Below are 19880 nucleotides of genomic sequence, written 5' to 3' on the forward strand. Positions count from 1 at the left end.
ATAGATTTGCGACAGGAGCAATGAGCTTTGGTAGTATTTCCTTGGAAGCGCATCAAACTCTATCAATTACTATGAATCGTATCGGTGGTAAAAGTAACACTGGAGAAGGTGGCGAAGACTCAGATCGTTATTTAAGTGAGTTAGACACTTTTAATTTTACATTTTGTCAATATTTAGTCAAAATTTTGATATAAAAATACATTTTCACGTAGATCAAGATCCGAACAATAGCCGTCGTTCTGCAATTAAACAAGTTGCTTCAGGACGTTTTGGTGTAACAGCTTCTTACTTAGCTAACGCCGACGATTTACAAATTAAAATGGCTCAAGGAGCCAAACCCGGCGAAGGTGGCGAACTTCCTGGTTACAAAGTTACTAAGGACATTGCTAAAACTCGACACTCTGTTCCTGGAGTAGGATTAATATCACCACCGCCACATCATGATATTTACTCTATTGAAGATTTAGCTGAACTAATATATGATTTGAAATGCTCAAATCCCAATGCAAGAATAAGTGTCAAACTCGTCTCTGAGGTCGGAGTTGGAGTTGTTGCATCGGGTGTGGCAAAGGTATGTTTTTATGGATATATACAATAGATATCAATTGGATAACAGTGTTTCTATTCTTATTTAGGGAAAAGCCGAACATATTGTTATCTCTGGCCATGACGGTGGTACTGGTGCTAGTTCTTGGACTGGCATCAAAAATGCTGGACTACCGTGGGAGTTGGGTATTGCAGAAACCCATCAAGTACTTGTTTTAAATAATTTACGCTCAAGGTAAGCTTAGATTTTCAACAATTCTTTTACTAACCATGACGAAACATTACTGAACAACCTGGTTATCCAGATTTCGTGCTTGTCACAGGAAAGGATGAACTGATATATTATATATGTTTTAAGATACAAATGCTAATGCTTAAATGTTTTAGAGATAAAGCTAACGCTAACGCTAACGCGGCACTCGCATTTTTGCAATGAGAGAGATATTCATAAGAAATCACAATCTTATCGGTGAGATGTGATATGTGATATGTTGATTCCGTAATCATATATTTTATTGTCGCATTTGTCATTTATAATGTCGTTTTCATGCACTTCGCGCATTTTAAACACACACTTGAAACCTGAATTGCCTAAGACCAAAAAATACACGAAACATTAAAATATTCATGTGGATTAAAATGGAGCACCAGTAGCAGCTTGGACTTAATACAATACTCGTATTCTGGAACGAATTCATAAGCAAACAACTTAACTAAACACCATATTTACGATTACTTAAAAATATGCCTGTGCATATATATATATATATATATGTGTGTGTGTGACTGCGTGTCTAGTGTTTCGAAAATGTCGTTGTCTCTAGTCGTATTATTCGAAAATTGCTTGTAATTGCTCGAAATCTTCCTTCTTCTCGTCGTCGTTGTATTGTGTTCTTCACTCGATCAGACAATCAATCAAACAATCACTCACTCGCTCGCTCGTTCTTATGATCGAACACAGCTGCAGAGCTGCTCCATTAGTAATTTTTTTCATTACATATATACCACCAGTGAATTCAAATCTAACATATATTTTATTTTTTATGTCTTTGTGTGCATCCTTGATAATGTGTGCTTTATGTGCTTAATTCTTCATCTGCATATGCATCTGCATCTGCATCTGGGTCTGCACCTCTGAACCTCTGCACCTATGTAGAGTAATTGTACAAGCTGATGGTCAGTTGCGCACTGGATTTGACGTTGTAGTTGCTGCCTTATTGGGTGCTGACGAATTTGGTTTCAGTACTGCTCCATTAATAGTGATGGGTTAGTTTAACAAATTGAATCTTGTGTCAAATAATATAACACAAATAACGTATTTAATTGTGTTTATAGGCTGCACAATGATGAGAAAATGTCATTTAAATACTTGCCCTGTTGGTATTGCCACACAAGATCCGATTTTACGCAAGAAGTTCACCGGAAAACCTGAACACGTTATTAACTTCTTCTTTATGTTGGCGGAAGATGTAAGTAATACTTCTCTCTCTCTCTTTAGTAGTAAAAGTGAGATCCTTAAAATTTTATTTATTTAATAATTATTTATTAATTAAAATCTGTTTTGTTTTTTAAGAATGTTAACTTTTTTCCTAATATTAGGAATCCTCCTGATGAAGGCAAAAGCGAATTTGCCGAAATACGTATAGAATTATACTAAAAAATAACGCACGAAATAAAAGTTAACATTCTTAAAAAACAAAACAGATTTTAATAAAAATTTCGACGTAACAACTCAAAAAAATTAATAACAAAATTATATTTATTAATGTTATTGAATATGTGCATATTTATTTTTATAATTATACAAATATATTAATGTGTAATTAATATTAAATTTATATTGTTTTATTATTTAGAATTGTTTTATTTATTTATGAAAATTTAATCAACAGATTCGTCAAATAATGGCTGATTTGGGTATAAGAAAATTTCAAGATTTAATTGGTCGTACCGATCTTCTGCGAGTATCTGAAAAGCGTTTAAATAAAGCTCGTACATTAGACTTGTCTTTACTTTTGCAAAATGCATTAGACCTACGACCAGGAACTAATATCATTGGAGGTTCGATTCCACAGGACTTCCAACTGGAAAAACGTGCAGACAACGCACTTATAACAAAAGCACAAAGCATATTTAATGGATCAGTGGATAATGTTACTTTGAAAATGCGTATACACAACGAAGAACGGGCTTTTGGTTCTACGCTGAGTTACCATATAGCTTGGTATGTTCAAAGATTAAAAGATTTAAATGTTACGTCTTTTATTGTGTTTTTTCAACAGCAAATACGGTGAAGCAGGTCTGCCAGAAGGCAAGAATATAGACATATTTTTAGAAGGGTCTGCTGGTCAGAGTTTCTGCGCATTTTTGGCTAAAGGTGTAAATGTTACACTTAAAGGCGATGCAAATGATTATGTTGGGAAAGGTTTATGTGGAGGTAATATCGTTATAACACCACCAGATTCATCGCCATTTGAATCTCATTTGAATGTTATTGTTGGTAATGTCTGTTTATACGGTGCTACTGAGGGTACTGCTTATTTCCGTGGTATTGCGGCAGAACGTTTTTGTGTACGGAACTCTGGTGTCACAGCAGTTGTTGAAGTAAGTTGATAAAAGCACAATACCGAAATAACCAAACTATTTATAATATAAATTTTAAGGGTGTTGGAGATCATGGATGTGAATATATGACTGGAGGATTAGTAGTTATTCTTGGCCTAACTGGTCGAAATTTTGCTGCCGGTATGTCAGGTGGTATTGCCTATGTTTATGATATTGACGGGTCATTCAAGCCTAAAGTTAATCCAGAATCAGTCGAACTATTAACATTAGAACTAAAAAAAGACGAAACAGTTATAAAAGAACTGCTAGGAGATTTCATTCAGAAAACAAATTCGAAAATTGCTAAGGAAATTCTGGAAAAATGGGCTGAATCAAAAACTAAGTTCGTTAAGGTTTTCCCATATGAATACCAAAAAGCTCTTAAGGAGCTAGAAGCCGAATCTTTGAAGGAAGAAAATAAAAATGAATTAATAACAATTGAAAATGGAAAATCTAATAATGAACCCAATATTAAGGATATAGAAGAAGCTATACACGATATAGCCCTAGAACAAAAAAGAGCGGATCGCATATTAGATAAGACACGCGGATTTGTTAAATATAAACGTGAAACATCAATTTATCGTGATGCTGGAGATCGTCAAAAAGATTGGGACGAAGTTTATAATTTTCCACATGTGCGTAAAACTCTTAAAGTACAAGCTGCACGATGTATGGAATGTGGAGTACCATTTTGTCAATCAAACGCACATGGTTGTCCTCTTGGTAATATTATTCCAAAATGGAATGACCTCATATTTCACGGCGAATGGAAAGAAGCATTACGTCAATTACTGCAAACTAACAATTTTCCAGAATTTACTGGTCGTGTTTGTCCAGCTCCGTGTGAAGGTTCTTGTGTTCTGGGTATATCTGAGCCACCTGTCACAATAAAAAATATCGAATGTGCAATCATCGATCATGCATTTGAACAAGGTTGGATTAAACCTGAAATTCCTGAGGTGCGTTCTGGAAAACGTGTTGCTGTTATTGGCTCAGGTCCTTCTGGCTTAGCAGCTGCACAACAATTGAATCGTGCTGGTCACTTTGTAACAGTTTTTGAACGTAACGATCGTGTTGGAGGCTTATTACAATACGGTATACCAACTATGAAATTATCTAAAAATGTTGTTAAACGTCGCATTGATTTAATGGCTGATGAAGGTATTGAATTTCGTACCAGTGTACATGTAGGTAAAGATGTGAAAGCCGAATTATTGCTTAATGAGTAAGTTGATGTTTAATAATAAATAATAAAGAAGAAAGATTTTAACCTTTTTCTTTGAAATAAATAGATATGATGCTTTATTAATCACAACTGGTGCAACTTGGCCACGAGACTTACCATTGGCAAATCGCGACCTTAAGGGCATTCATTTTGCTATGGAGTTTCTTGAAGCTCAACAAAAGAAACAACTTGGTGGCAGGAAGGATATTATTTCTGCTGAAGGGAAGCACGTAATAATTATTGGTGGAGGTGATACCGGCTGTGATTGCATTGCTACTTCATTACGTCAGGGTGCCAAAAGTATCACGACTTTTGAAATTCTACCAGAACCACCAGCGAAACGAGCTAATGATAACCCATGGCCTCAGTGGCCAAAGGTATTCAGGTAAGATACTCATAAATTACCTTTTATTTTTCTTATTCACACTTTACACTTCACACTTCACACTTACCTTCACTCTACAGAATCGATTATGGTCACGAAGAAGTGCGTGTTAAATTTGGCAAGGATCCACGTCAATATTGTACAACAGTAAAAGAATTTGTTGGCAAAAATGGGCAGATCAATGCTGTAAAAACTGTTGAAGTAGCTTGGGAAACAGGTGCAAATGGGCAATGGATTATGAAGCAAGTAGACGGCACTGAACGCTACTTTGAAGCTGATTTAATATTACTTGCTATGGGTTTCTTAGGACCTGAAAAGACAGTCCCGAATGAATTAGGCCTAGAACTAGATCCACGTGGTAATATAAAATCCTGCAATGGCAGTTATGGCACATCCAATCCTAAAGTTTTTGCAGCTGGTGGTAAGTCTTTATACGAAGTTATTAAAATTTGAGACATTTACTTGCAATTTATTGCAATTTTTTTAATTTAAGATTGCCGGAGGGGTCAATCTTTAGTCGTTTGGGCTATAAGCGAAGGACGTCAGGCAGCTCGTCAAGTTGACACATATTTGTTAGGCCGACCAAGTACTCTTCCTGGTCCTGGTGGTGTTATTGATTCAACAAATAAAAACTAAGACTTTCAATAGTTTTGTTAGTATTTATTATTTAAATGTTCTGTGAAGTCTTTGTTGTTCTATTTAATTAGCATGTGATTTAAATTTGTTTTTTTTTTTTAATACTTTACGCTAAAATATATACATATTTCCATATTTGCGTATAAGTACACAAAAAGACTACACACTTATACACTTACACTTAATTAAAAATAGGTTTCTTTATTCTAATTTAGATGTTAGATGCATCAGTGCTTATATAAAACGATAGGTTGCAAATTGCTGATGTGTATTGTTATTTAAATATTGTTAAGAATATAAAATTATTATTGATATAGGCAGTTAGCAGTGCAGTGCAACATTCGCTTATTTAGTATTAAAATTAATAATACAATATATATTAATCCAATTATATTATATTACAATATTGATCCTGTAAACAAAACTCTATTATATATCAGTGTTTATATACTTCTAGCTATCAATATAAATATATTGCTACAAGAATTAACTGACTTTAAATCGGTTTAAAATCTAATGGATGACTAACGTTTTTCTTAAGTGTAAAGCAAAAAGATAAGAATACCTAAAAGGATAGGATTTAGTAACTAACTTCACTCCGTGAAAAAGTGTCAATTGCAAAATAATTAACATATTTAACCCTAAACACGTTAAAAATATAAAAATCCAAAAAAAAACATTTAATGTTTATTTAAGAGCATAAAAATAATTAAAAATAATTTAAACAGAAGACAATAATTAGAAATTAAATTAAAGGAAAGTTCTAAGGTTAATCGATTTCAAAAATGTTTTAAATTATTTATAATTCGCGTATACTGTTAATATTTTTGATGTTGTGTTTCTATATGAAAAATAAAACAAATATACTTTTAGTAAATATTTATACATATATATGTTACATATATACCCTTCAAAAACATTTCGAATATTAATTGGTATGTTGATCTCTATATAAAGGAACTGAAAACTATAATAAAATAATCAATCATATAATACAAATCTTTAATTGAAAGAAATTAATTAAAATTTACATAAATATAGTTATCGACACACTTTTGAATTGGAGGTTCTTTTGTTATTTTATATTTTATGATAAATATCACATTAAAAAGAAAATTGTATACATAGAAAACAATAAGCATATAGCAACAGTTTGGGTTTAATAAAAATTTAATTTATTTATATATACTTATATATAAATATGAATCGAAAAATTGTTCTGTAAAAATGTCCATTTCCATAAGAAATTATTCAGTATAACAGCATTACAATAAACAAAATATTTTTATTTGAGTATTTAAAATTACTATGCAAATATATTATATAAACCGATCATATACATATATATATTTAAAAAAAATATATTTAATAATAAATTATGTGTTACAGTTAACAAAAACTTTAGTTTTCTTTTGTAGTGTCACAACCTTAAGCTTTCTTCACAATTTCGCTTCATATCAAAGTTAGTAGTTAAGAATGTTTATTCTTAGATCCCGGAGTGTATAACCGGGATCTTAGGATATTCTTTACGCATGACGTATCAAAGCCATCTCAAATATAGTGATTTCATAAACGGTGTAACCAACTGCATAATTGACTAGTTCTTCAAACTGTAAATTGTATAATCTTTTCTATAAAACACCATCTGTGATTGGGACAAATATTTCCTAAGTGAAAACGGATTTGATAAGTGACATATATATAATTGTACTAGTGACGATGAGTGCCTTATCTAGAAGGGTATGCGGCCCTTCCACAATGTTGTTTTTACATGTACAGCTTAAATAAAAAATGATAAATTGAAATATATGAGATGTTTTATTAATAATAACTATATTACATTAGGCAATAATATAACAGTTCATTAAAAAAATAACATAACTTAATAATTTATATACATATAAGTTTAAATTATATCAATATGGAATAAACACAACTTTTCAAATACTTCTTATAACATCAAACAAACATTTTTCAAACAAGAGTACTCAGAACCATACCTGTTTATGCAGTGATCAAACAAAATCGAACACACTTATAACGTATGAGTGTGCGACCAACTTTTCCGCACACCTAACGAAAGAAATTCGTGCGGGCTACTGCTATAAGGGAAGAGACGAAATGTAATAAAAAAGTACTGAGATTTGTGCTGCAAATTTTACCGCGCAACTAAGTGCTTCGGCAAATCAACATGTATTCGTATACATGCAGTTGATATTCGAATACAACAAAAAATTACTCTCTTTAAATTACTCTCTTTATTTTTGTAGACAATTATATTCAATTGTTTTTGCTAAAACTTTAGTCTTTAGATATATATATATAGAAATGTAATAAATAATATTAATTCTCGATGTGAAGATATTTAATAATTATACATATATTATTCGACATTTTGCAAATTATGTTAGGGTGTGCATCGCAAACCTCCGCTTCTTAGAACAGTCGTCACAGAGTTGTACCCTTCAAGAAAACAGCTTGAATTTAAATAGTTTAATATGGGAAAATAAGGTTTACTTTCTGTGCTTATTCGGAACTTTTTTTGTTACACATGTATTGAAGAAATTCTATAAATATTTAAACGGGTCTTTCAATTGGCTTTTGATACTTGAATTTCACTACTCGTCAGAAGTTATAAACCCGGTTATTTTTGAAATATTTTACAACTGTGTGTCCTGCTACTTACACAGATCTACGACCAACTTATATGTCTCCGTCCTACCAGTGACAAAGTTCATGAACCTTAAAATGATTTCAATTCAAAAGCAGTATTAATAATTATTCCAAAGCTTGTAATGCGATTTCATAGCCAACTTAATATTTTTATGGTGTATCATTGCTGAACGCCCAATTCATGTGACGCTCAACGAAGGACTGAATAAACTATAAAAATGAATTTAATATTTTAATAGATTTTAATAGATTAAAATAGGTTTAGTCAACGAACAGTTCAATATATTTAATTGGTTGTGTACAAAGTATGGTTAACTATATGCCGCTAAAGATTATCGAAAATCTAATACATAAATAGCTTTTAACACAAACAATTAACTTTTACTCTTAAAACACTTAAAGTTGAGTGATCATCATTCTCACACTTAATGATACGAGTGGACGGATACGTGTTGTCTTTAGGGTTTGATATACAGAGATACATCAGATTCTAAATAATTTGTATAAAACATATTTGTGTAAAAATGTCACTTTTTATTTATATAGTATAATACAAATTAGAGTCAAGCGTAAAAAGTTTAGGTATCTGAACAATAATAGTAGAGATTTAAATATAAAAACGTATCCAATATCAGTCTAAGACGCGAAGTTTAACACAATCATTAGAGCCTTTTCAACTACATTTACGCACCAATAGAATAAACGCTTTATTAATTAATATAATAGAAATTTGTTTAATATTTAATGTTCGAGATAATATCATATATTTGGTATTTTTTTTCGTTAAATGCCACACTTGTTTAATCAGCGATATGGTGAGAACTTTTATTTTCATTTTCTATTTGGGCGTTTTAAAATTTATCATTCAATTTATTTTATGCGTAATTTAAAATTCTGTCCCACAACTAGGACAGCGTTTATTTTTCATCGCCATGCAGCATATTATACCAATTGGAAACAGTACGATGGCACAAACTAATCCTAAACAGGAGTAACCATCCTCCAACTGACCTACGCGACAAGCAGGACAATCACCAATTGCTATTCTGGGGATTGGTAAAGTGTCAGCTTCACCATCAGATGGATCCTCAACACTTACTGGTGTTGTTTCCAACGCACCATATGAATTTATTATCGGGGAAGGCGCTGTTGGTTTAACAACAGAATTAAATGTTGTGTCTTTAAAGATAAACTAATGTATATTTTTGTAAGAAGCAACAAATTAGTGTATACTCTACCTTTTGCATTTGCATCCAAATTTGATCCAGATTTTGTATTATCTATTAATGAACTGCCAGTAGCTTCGTCATAAGAGGGCGGAAGATCATTTACTTGCACAGACATTTTCAATCGCTTCAGTTCCAACAATTCAGTTTTAGACTCTTACTCACTTTTTTATATATATAAGATAACTAACTATATACTCAAACCCCCTGCATTTGCTTCGAACATCTATTTACATTTGCATTTATCACTGTTCCAATAACCAAGATCTAAGAGGTATGTTCAGTCACTCTAAAACTGATATTAAAATTAAATATATTTTTTATACATCAACAAAAACTATTTCAATTATTGTTTGAAAATTGTTGTACATGCGAAGTGGTCACAGAAATTCGACTGAACCGTATAAAAAATAACATATGTATAATAAATATTAAATATTTGAGTTACCTTATTTGAAACTGGTAAATCGTTTGAACATACAATCATTTGGCAGCATAGAGTGCTGCCAACGCTCATTAATACTGTTAGTATACGTCATTCCTTTTGTGTCTCATTCTACCTAATTGACACAAATTTTCTCTAGTTGCTTGACCAACTTTTACTATTCGTAGTAAAATTGAAAAACTTTTTTTTATAAACAACAAATTATAAAACATTAAATTAGGCAACAAATTTATCAAAACAAAATGGCAACAAAAATGGCATTTCAACACCAAGCCGGAACGGCTATGGAGTGTTTAAGCGTAAGTAATCATAGAGATCAATGGGAATAGGCTCATGAATGAGTATGAGTTTGTTACGTGGGTGGAGTTAAAATTATTCACGTTAACAATATGTTACAGATACCAATAACATTACACAAGGAAAAGGATTATGATCAAGAAGGTAGGGAGATACTAAAGTGTGGCTTTAAAATTGGCGGTGGTATTGATCAGGATTATAAGAAAAGTCCACAAGGTTACACAGACTATGTAAGTTTTGTAATTTTTTGTAAAGCAAGGACAAAACTCTTGAATATTGGTAATATTTTTAGGGAATATATGTAACCGAAGTGCACGATAACAGTCCCGCAGCACGCGCTGGCCTGCGCATACATGACAAGATTCTACAATGCAACGGCTACGATTTTACAATGGTGACACATAAAAAGGCTGTAAGCTATATACGGAAAAATCCTATTTTGAATATGTTAGTTGCTCGCAAAGGTGTAACTTCCACATAAACTCGATTAATTTATTTTAAAATAATTTAAATCTTCCTAACTAAACATTTGTAATACTTAAATACTCTGATGATCTCTTCTAATTTATCAGTGCATATCGACACAATTTTATACAGATATTAAAGAAACTCTAATTTAATTTCTATTTGAATAAGGTTTCAAGATTATATATTGTAATTTTAACATATTCACGTAACTATTTGCTATAATCGATTTGTAGTAATTTTTAAAGGGAACTTGATATTTTATTGATCTAATGTATGTAGTTAAAAAATTATTCCAGCTTCTTGTACTTGCATGGCTTAATATGTGTCTCTTAAATTATATATAAAAATTACCATATCAAAAATTTTTATAAATGATTCTAATATTCATAACGTCTTTAAACCACAAAAAGGTTGTTATTATACACAGTTTAAAAGTTTAAACTTATTGAATTAAAATTATAGTAAAAAATAATCAATGTAATGTACACAGCTTAAACAGAATACACACAGTATATTGTAAAAGGAAGCAATGACTTGCAAACAACAATGCAACTGCCAAATCTACAATTTATTATTATAATTACATAAAAAAATATAAAGAATTTTATAAACGTTGCCAATAATCATTACTGATAAGATGATATAAATGCTTTTAATAACTGAATAATAATAAGTGATAATGTTAATATGAATTTACACCAACAAAAACTGAACTATAACAATCGAATCTGTACTTTAAGCTTTTTGCTGGCGACTTTGATTTCCTGGATTTACAATTAACTCTTATTTGCAGACATAAACCACAAGCTTATCATTCCAAATAAACACAAATTGATTTTATGTGATAAACATGCATCAAATTTTATTGAATTTAAAATAAGAATACAAAACCTTTTGTTATATGACAGAAATGTTTTTCGCTAAGAAAAAATGTATTAAGTTTTTATAATAAAATATATTTCATTTATACTTTACTCAAAGCATTTTATTCCAAGCAACTAAAAAGATGTTAAAGATTTATTATATTATTTATATATCATTCAAACTTCTAACATATCAGGAACATATAGTTTCTACAAAGGCTTTCAGTTATTAGTGCTAAGTGCCAAGGATATTACCTCATTAAACGATTTGCCAATTTCACTTAGAATCAACCTTCCCCAAAATAAGTATCGCCACTCGCAACACCTAGTACGTTGAAGATCCACCAATATCAACGCTGTATGTAAAATGTTATCATATGGTTGAAAGTGCAGTGTATGGTCTATTCATAGGTGTGTCGATAAACAAATAAACAGTGTATTTATAATTGTCTTCGATGCCAATAACTGAAAAAATTGTTAAAGCTCAAACAGTTTTCACATTCTGTGAAAAGACTAAGTGATCTCCTCCCATTAACATATTGAGGAAATATATAAGCGGCACTTCGTCGTCGTTGTGATCGTATGCCCATTCACTCCAGGTACCATATATATCTCAAGTGTTAAAGAAAAAGGGGGTTCTGTAGTGAAGACACCGAGTTTTTATTGCTATATTGTCTAAGTAGGGCAATTTTTCAACCAAAAACAATGTTTTTAAAATAAATGTGCATATTCGTTATATAGATTTTGATTCTAGAAATAAATAAAAAAAAAATAATTTTGCTCACATTTTTAAAACGTACATTTATTAAAAAGGACTGTTTTTATACTATTTATCATAAAAACATTGGTACATCATTAACTAAATATAATAGTAAAGTTACTTTAAAAGAGGAACATACGAAAAGGAATAATACGAAAATCATAGTACAAAACGTTACGATACTATAAAAGTTACGATATATAAAAGTAATAACAAAGTAAAAGGAATGACTACAAGAATATATTGACATAAATTAATAGATTTTCAACAATTGCACAACTCACACATAGGCAAGATATAGACATAAAAACAAAAAAAAAAAAAGAAAAAAAATCTTTACGAAAAAATTCTAATTTTCAAAATTTATTTGGCAGCGTAACCGTTAGGATTTTGACTTTGCCAACGCCAGGTGTCTGCACACATTTCAAGTATTCCGCGTGTTGCTTTCCATCCCAACGCTTTTTCCGCAAGTGTTGCATCAGCATAACAAGTTGCCACATCACCAGCACGCCGCTCAACTATTTCATGGTTGACTTTCCGATCAGCTGCCTTTTCAAAGGCATGCACCATTTGCAATACTGAATAACCTACACCAGTACCTAAGTTGTATGCAAAAAAGCCTGTCTCTGCAACGTTACGTAGTTTATCCAAAGCTTTAAGATGACCTTCTGCTAAATCAACGATATGAATGTAATCACGTACGCCAGTACCGTCAGTTGTCGGAAAATCGGAACCATAGACACGTAAGACACTTCGCCTGCCAACTGCGACTTGTGCTATATACGGCATCAGATTATTCGGTTCACCGTTGGGATCTTCCCCAATACGACCACTCGGATGTGCTCCAACCGGATTAAAATAACGTAAAGAAACTACAGCCCAGCGCTGCAATATAAACGTTTTGTCATTAAAGAGTTCTGTATAATATTACAATTATATAAATAGACGCACCTTATCCGACCTGCAAAGATCTTTCAAAATTTCCTCAGTAAAATATTTAGTTTTACCGTACGGACTTGTGCAGTTCCCTGTGGGATGATCTTCTGTTACAGGCAAAAACTTTGGTTCACCATACACGGTAGCACTTGAACTATATACAAACTTAAAGACATTGTTATCAGCCATTGTTTTTAGCAAGACATTCGTGCCAGTCAAATTGTTTTGGTAGTATTGCAAGGGTATGCGACATGATTCACCAACAGCTTTGAGGGCTGCGAAGTGAGCAACCATATCGATTTTATGCTGAAAAAGAAAAAATGTTCAATACAAAATGTTCACGTTTATGATACGAGGTGTGTCACATATGATAACCAAACCAAAGAAAAACAAATATATTTATTATAACAATTAAAATAAATTGATTAGATTGATAATATTATTTTTAATAAACTATGTTGAAGGGAAATTTTAGACGCCTAAGGTTATGAAGTTAAAACATCCTCAATACTATTTCCTGAAGTAATTAAATCGTACGTTAGGTATGTACTAAATTGAATTCACATTAATAACGAAGAAACATATTTAGTGCTTCATTTTGCTTAAAAATATACATTATAATACGCGGTGCTGGCTTAAAAATATAAAACAAATAAAAAATAAAAAACGTGCTAGTTAAGAGCACTAAAAATACAGCATAGAAATAAAAAAAAACTGTAAAAAATCGCTAACAAACTTTTTCGATAATAAAAAGTGCCAGCAACACTAAAAAATTTAAAGAATTTCAAAAAACATTTATATGAATAATATATTTATAAATATTTATGAAAAATGTTGGTAAAATTAAATATTTAGCCGATTTCACACATACACAACAGTCTTGGATAAAAAGCAGATAATCTCTGATTCTCAAAAAAATGTTACCATTTACTACAAAGAAAATGAAACGAAGCTTATTTTTCCTTATTTTCCTTCTATAATAAAGAAGATATTGTGTTACTAATATTTTTTGGGATCACACTTCAATTTTATTATATATATATATATTGAAACCTTTAACTAGGGTTAGCATAGGGCCGCTCTTTATTAAAATACTGCTTTTAATTGCATTCTTTATATGTCGATGAAATTTAAGAAACAACAAAATATTTTATTTTTATATTTGTATTTGTTAATAGAAATTATTGTAAGTATTGTGAATAGAATAAGAAAAAGAATTATTCATTTTTTATAGTACAAGGAGAGAGAGAGAGTTTTCCTTTAACTTCCTATTTCATTGCCAGAATAAGGCATATGCACGTATGCACTGCAAGTAGCAATATTTTTGCTACTTTCTCAATGTCAATGGTAAATACATATTCACAACAAGAATAGAAATACGTAACGATTACACCTTTCTAAACCAGCGAAAAACGTTTTACAGTAATGTTTTTCAATCTAAAATTTTTTGATAAGCCATAGTGATTACATTGAATGGAATAGAAAATCGCATACGTGTTCCTAAAGAGTTGCTTTCGTCACTTTTAACGACTTGACAACGTATACTACAATGTGAAGTCAATGTGACCTTATTTAACGGAGGCTTCAGAACATCGCTGACATCTGTGTTTACACAATCGTTTTAAAAATTATTGAGCAAATAACAACACTACAAATGATGCTGATAGCAATTACCGAGTTTTCGTATTTGCAAATGTACTTCTATATTACCCATACATACATAGTTTGGGTTTTGAGTACAATAGTTGATATGAATTCCTACGACCGACGATTTGATAAAAAAAATGGAGCAGAAAAGCGATATAAAACTCCTCAAGTAGTTTACTCATAAAATCGAAATAGCGTCCAGTATGTAATTGTTAAATCTGGGACATATATATATATCCAAAAACCCATGTTTGACTGATAAAGAAAACAAATATGTGAAAGAAGCGCAAAGCACGTACTCGAATTTTTTCATTTATCGTTTTAACGGCTTATCAGCAAAAATAGAAAATATTTCAGAAGAAAAACTGTCAGCAATTAGCTGTGCACGGAAATTGCCAACAAGATAAATTTACAAAGCCATCAATATTCATTTTGATTATCAGACACAAAAGAAAACACAGTAGATAGACGGATTTTGTGATGTACTTAAGTTAAAAAATATTTGAATTAAAAATAGGTCATGAGGTCAAAAAGTTAAGACCTGATAGGTAATGAAACGACAATGCTAAGCTTACCTCTTGAAAAATGGCACGTAATTCCTCATCTTTGGTAATGTCTGCATTATGAAAATGCACCTTCTTGCCAGTTATCTCCTGTACACGACTTAATGCTTCAGGCAGCTTCGAAGAACCAGTGCTGTAGGCATTGCAAAGATTATCCACACAAACTACGTTGTAACCAGCGTTTAACATCTCTAGCGTTGTGTGTGAGCCTATATAGCCTGCTCCGCCAGTAACAAGTACAGTGGGTGGTGCCATTTCTAGTAAAAAAATTAATCAATTACAAAATTAATTGCTTTGGTTTTTAAGTTCTAGACAAGCAAATAAAACAGTTCTGCGTAAGCCAATTGCGGAAATATTGACGTCAACAACACAAAGCAAAAGTTTCGCATCACTCACATAACTCATCTCTCACTCACCTGTGCAGTTCTATTTTACTCGTTGTGTATATACAAATTATATATTCTGAAAATATTTGTTCGTTCAGCAAACGTTAAATATTTATTAAAATTCATTCACCAAACACGTTGTCAAGATCAAAGAACGGGTAACAAAACTACCCTTGAAGCAAAAACGTTCGCTGTACCGCTTTTGTTGAAGATGATCACGAAATAACGCATAAACTTGTAACTTGTTTGAGTAGATTTTTCTCACAAATGCGCTTTTTTGTTAAATTATGCCACCTTTAGTTTATTACAGCATAAGCTTCAATGTTCTTTGCTCTTTTTTCCGTTGTTATTCAGACCAACACGTATTGTGTGTTTTCGTTTGAATGTTTGAATATTGCTGATACACCTTCTGCAGCTATTTTCACTTTAACCGTTGTTGCTGCTTTGCACCTGCACTACTGACTTCTCGGTTTTCGTGCTATCGCTTGCATGCTCTAACTGAGCAAAATCAAGCTGCTCCAACAATTTTATTTTGCTATCAGTACCACCGGAATAATTCTCCCAAGATTATGCAAACAGCTGTTGATCACTAATGTTTAGTGTTGTAAAGCGTTCATTACTTACAGGTATATGACGGTGTTATCCATAATTAAATATTCAAGGTTTTTAGATGATCCGGGTATAAGTAAATATTCGTAATATTCGTAAATAATTTTGTTAATGTGTTTTGTGTTATCTGCATTGATGGGTAATTTTAAAGTTGAGTGGTAGTTTTAAATCCCATAAGATGCGTGCATAAGGGAATATGTAATTCTTATATTGTTCGAGGATAAGAGAAAATGTAGAGATATTTGGGTGGTATATATATATATTTTTATTGGTAAAAAGTTAATTAGAAGGCCTTCTAACCTACAATTAATTTATTGTTTTTATCACTTTTGTAACAATTATGTTTTATATTTTAGTGATAAAAAATTGTTAGATAGCATTGCAGACAAGTGTCAACTTAACCTTCAACTGAGATCACATATAATAAATTCTTAAATTTGCTGCATTTTTTGTATATATATTTGAATCCTGAACGCATTTTTCTTAACTAATTTTAATATTTCCATTTGATTTATACATATACCAAATTGTGAAGTGTCACCTCACGCTTATATGTGCCATTTAAAATACCACTTAAAATTCAATTGAGTTTCAAATAAGTTCCAAATACGTTCCAAGTACAAATAAATACATTCAATATACCCTGAATAAAGGTTTTTTCTGGCATTTTGACAGTTTTAGAAAGCTGTTTTTGAGATATTAACAAGAAAGGTATGCAAATATTTGGTGGTTGCATTTGATTTCGGATTGTTTATTGAAGAAAAAAACTTATTTTTTCTAAATAACTCAATTGTTCGCTAATAATCAATCTTTTATTTTAAACGTTCATTTTTAACAAATAAATGTTAACAAAATTACGTAAATTGTAAATTACGATTTTTCAAATAAAATATACGTTGACAAATCAGCTGTTTAAAATGAAGACAGCTGATAATAACGAATGTAAACACTTTCAAATCACTGATTTGAAATGTGTCATTTGCACCCAGTGTAAATGCCATATAAAATTAGTATAGATGTTCATATTTTTACTTAAAAAATATGATATAAAATTTTTTTATATTTTCTTGTATAACCTATAGATATAAATTAATAATTATAACAATATTTAAAACTTTGTATTAAATTATATTAAATTAAAATAATATTAGACGAACGCGTGCTGTTAATTCAGTAGCTAAAGTTAAAGTGAATATGTTTGGCTCTTAAAGTTAGGAACTACGAAGGTCAAACGCAACTTTTCCAAACAAATAAGTTGGTATCCCTTTTGGTAACAATGAGACAATGGAATAATATTGCAAGATTATGTCGTTAATGAAACTAAGCGCAGGGGACGAATTTGAAATACCTTATATAATTGCTTAAAATTAATTATAGATAAATTGATATAATTTCATATCTAGTTCATATCTAATTTATTAAATAGCAATTTATGAGGATTTTCTACATAAATGCGAATATATGCGAAAGTAAGCTAAATGTTAGTGAGTCAATGTAGTTTGTATAACAGAATATATATATATATATAACAGAAATTTAAATAAGTACTGTTTATTAAAATAGAGTGGCATCATTTTCTATTAGTTAGTTTTCAGTATCATCCTGTGCCAGAAGTCAATTAAGTGGTCGTCAAAAACACTTTTTTGACAAATCCGAGGTATAGTTGGTTTGTTAAAAAATCGTTAATTTTGTTAAAAGTTTTACATATATTTGTGATTCTTAAAGCGAACCATGGCAAAAATATTAAAAGCGGTAATCAATCTAATTATTGACATGTTGTTTTACAATGAAATATGGGATGCATATTTTTAATTTAGTTGTTATGTCATAACTGAAGTTAATAATATTGAATGAATTCGTAAAACATTTTGAATTACTTGTTTCTTGCAGTCCACTGGACTTACTGGTCTGACTGTGTCCACGAATCCACACCACACTCTCAATGCTCTTTACGGGAAGATTTTGCGTGCATTGACTAAAATGCCTCAAGATGCTGCTTACCGCAGATATACTGAGGAAATAATAAAACAACGTGCCAAGGCAGTTGAAACGGTAAGTGACAGTTATTGCGTTTTAAAACTAAAAACTAAAATAAAAATAAAATTTTTTAATTCCAGCATAAAGATGTTACGGCGCTTGAGTCAGCACTAGGATGTGGACAAGCGGAAGAGTTAATCGTGCAAGCAGAAAATGAGCTAATACTTACACGTAAAATGCTTGGTTGGAAGCCATGGGAGAATTTAGTGAAGCCTGCGCCTCCCAAACAATGGGATTGGCCACCTGCACAAATTTCTGAACCAAAGTTATAATAACCCAATAACAAATAATTTCAAAATTTGTTACAAAATTTTTCCTTCATAATTTAAAACATTTAACGCAATTTATTAATTTATATAATACCTTGTGGATTTATGTCGAAGGACTTCATAGCAGTTTATATGTTAATTATTATATTTGAAAGTAAATAATGAGATCGCTTTAAAATTGATATGTTGACATTGATTTTTTATACACTTTAAAATAGCAAAAGTGATAATAATTCTTATCAGCAAATAGAGTCGCTTTAGTTATTCGATTTCTACTTTTTGTAAAAAGATGTTCGATTTATATTCAGTCTCATTTTGAATTATTTACAGTGCACTTATGTTTTGGAATATAAAAATGTTTAGTAAAATCATATTTTTTTACGTGATAATCTGTGTCTATTGCGATTGGTGTTTGTCAGCACCAACATTAAATGATTTGAATGATCCTATGATTCACAAAAACGAGTTAACTCTTCAACGCAGTCGACGCCAAATAGATCTAACAATATCGGCTGATCATGATGATAAGGACGATGATACGGAAATCGCCTTAGAAGCCATAGCAAATCTCTGGCGAAGCCAAGATGGAAATACTCAAATCGAGGGCTCAGCAAAGGTCATACACCGCTCGAACGCTCTGCAATCTGGTAATACACGTTACTCAGGACGTTTGCATGTCCACCATGATTACAGGAATCAATAATGTATTTTTATATTTTTACGCATGCTCTTGCCCTTATTCATCTCTCATATCAAAGCTCCTGACGATTGGCGCTTGGGTGTTCGTGTAGTATTTAGTTAAACGTGCACAAATATAAATTTTTAAATGTTTAAATTTTGTTTGCTATTAATTTGTTTAACTGTCCTCGTTGATAAACTTTGAACTCAAATTGATTCGCTTTATCACAAAAACAAGAAAATTAAAACATTTTTTGTGCGTATTGTATTATAACAAATAAATTAATAATTTCCAATAAATTGTTTTCAAAAATGCTTCTAAATAAATTACCTTAATATTTAGTACGGGGTTTCAATGATATAATTATATTAATATGAATGTGCGTACTTTAACCAACTCCTCACATCGATGATCAATTGGAGAGAATTAATTAAATCAGTGAATAATTAAAGTTAGGATATTTGCAGAACAGATTGTTTACTAAGAAATTGCTTATATAGAGAATTTTCTGAATCTACCACAGAAAAGCGTTCAGACACACAATTTGAATTATTGATAAACATTTTTTAATATTATTAATATATAAACCTTTTCCACTTGTATCTTTTGTATCTTGTGGATAA

At 31.1% G+C, this 19880-nt stretch overlaps 6 protein-coding genes across 7 annotated transcripts in view; 4 read left to right on the top strand and 2 right to left on the bottom strand.

Moving 5' to 3' along the window:
* The window catches only part of LOC119668579 (putative glutamate synthase [NADPH]), a 33398-nt gene extending 27990 nt beyond the window's left edge, over positions 1 to 5408 (top strand). For both annotated transcript variants that reach the window (XM_038078131.1, XM_038078132.1), the window contains 11 exons: positions 5 to 135; positions 213 to 571; positions 636 to 781; positions 1703 to 1812; positions 1882 to 2015; positions 2439 to 2770; positions 2829 to 3150; positions 3210 to 4378; positions 4446 to 4763; positions 4844 to 5184; positions 5257 to 5408. In XM_038078131.1, coding sequence (XP_037934059.1) covers positions 5 to 135; positions 213 to 571; positions 636 to 781; positions 1703 to 1812; positions 1882 to 2015; positions 2439 to 2770; positions 2829 to 3150; positions 3210 to 4378; positions 4446 to 4763; positions 4844 to 5184; positions 5257 to 5399 — 3505 coding nt within the window. In that variant the 3' untranslated portion in view covers positions 5400 to 5408. The remainder of the gene's footprint in view (positions 1 to 4; positions 136 to 212; positions 572 to 635; positions 782 to 1702; positions 1813 to 1881; positions 2016 to 2438; positions 2771 to 2828; positions 3151 to 3209; positions 4379 to 4445; positions 4764 to 4843; positions 5185 to 5256) is intronic.
* A 3188-nt stretch (positions 5409 to 8596) lies between these two features.
* Positions 8597 to 9834, bottom strand: LOC119682609. Its single transcript, XM_038096127.1, has 3 exons — positions 9747 to 9834; positions 9311 to 9593; positions 8597 to 9251 (listed from the first exon to the last, which is right to left on the bottom strand). The coding sequence occupies exons 2-3, from the start codon at positions 9414 to 9416 to the stop codon at positions 8959 to 8961; spliced, it is 399 nt and encodes a 132-aa protein (XP_037952055.1). The 5' UTR covers positions 9417 to 9593; positions 9747 to 9834; the 3' UTR covers positions 8597 to 8958.
* Positions 9835 to 9869: 35 nt separating this feature from the next.
* Positions 9870 to 11479, top strand: LOC119682705 (tax1-binding protein 3 homolog). The gene is made up of 3 exons (XM_038096238.1): positions 9870 to 10042; positions 10142 to 10270; positions 10333 to 11479. The coding sequence occupies exons 1-3, from the start codon at positions 9986 to 9988 to the stop codon at positions 10519 to 10521; spliced, it is 375 nt and encodes a 124-aa protein (XP_037952166.1). The 5' UTR covers positions 9870 to 9985; the 3' UTR covers positions 10522 to 11479.
* Positions 11480 to 12466: 987 nt separating this feature from the next.
* Positions 12467 to 16223, bottom strand: LOC119682518 (UDP-glucose 4-epimerase). The gene is made up of 5 exons (XM_038096016.1): positions 15794 to 16223; positions 15694 to 15739; positions 15290 to 15534; positions 13083 to 13373; positions 12467 to 13016 (listed from the first exon to the last, which is right to left on the bottom strand). Exons 3-5 carry the CDS (start codon positions 15530 to 15532, stop codon positions 12495 to 12497), a joined length of 1056 nt encoding a protein of 351 aa, XP_037951944.1. The 5' UTR covers positions 15533 to 15534; positions 15694 to 15739; positions 15794 to 16223; the 3' UTR covers positions 12467 to 12494.
* A 1648-nt stretch (positions 16224 to 17871) lies between these two features.
* Positions 17872 to 18760, top strand: LOC119672234 (NADH dehydrogenase [ubiquinone] 1 alpha subcomplex subunit 5). Its single transcript, XM_038083237.1, has 3 exons — positions 17872 to 18024; positions 18163 to 18324; positions 18390 to 18760. The coding sequence occupies exons 1-3, from the start codon at positions 18004 to 18006 to the stop codon at positions 18579 to 18581; spliced, it is 375 nt and encodes a 124-aa protein (XP_037939165.1). The 5' UTR covers positions 17872 to 18003; the 3' UTR covers positions 18582 to 18760.
* A 41-nt stretch (positions 18761 to 18801) lies between these two features.
* Positions 18802 to 19544, top strand: LOC119672235. Its single transcript, XM_038083238.1, has 2 exons — positions 18802 to 19225; positions 19337 to 19544. The coding sequence occupies exons 1-2, from the start codon at positions 18916 to 18918 to the stop codon at positions 19378 to 19380; spliced, it is 354 nt and encodes a 117-aa protein (XP_037939166.1). The 5' UTR covers positions 18802 to 18915; the 3' UTR covers positions 19381 to 19544.
* Positions 19545 to 19880: the final 336 nt, after the last annotated feature.

Source organism: Teleopsis dalmanni, chromosome 1 (genome assembly GCF_002237135.1).
Source record: "Teleopsis dalmanni isolate 2A chromosome 1, ASM223713v2, whole genome shotgun sequence".
Taxonomy (NCBI): Eukaryota; Metazoa; Arthropoda; class Insecta; order Diptera; family Diopsidae; genus Teleopsis; species Teleopsis dalmanni.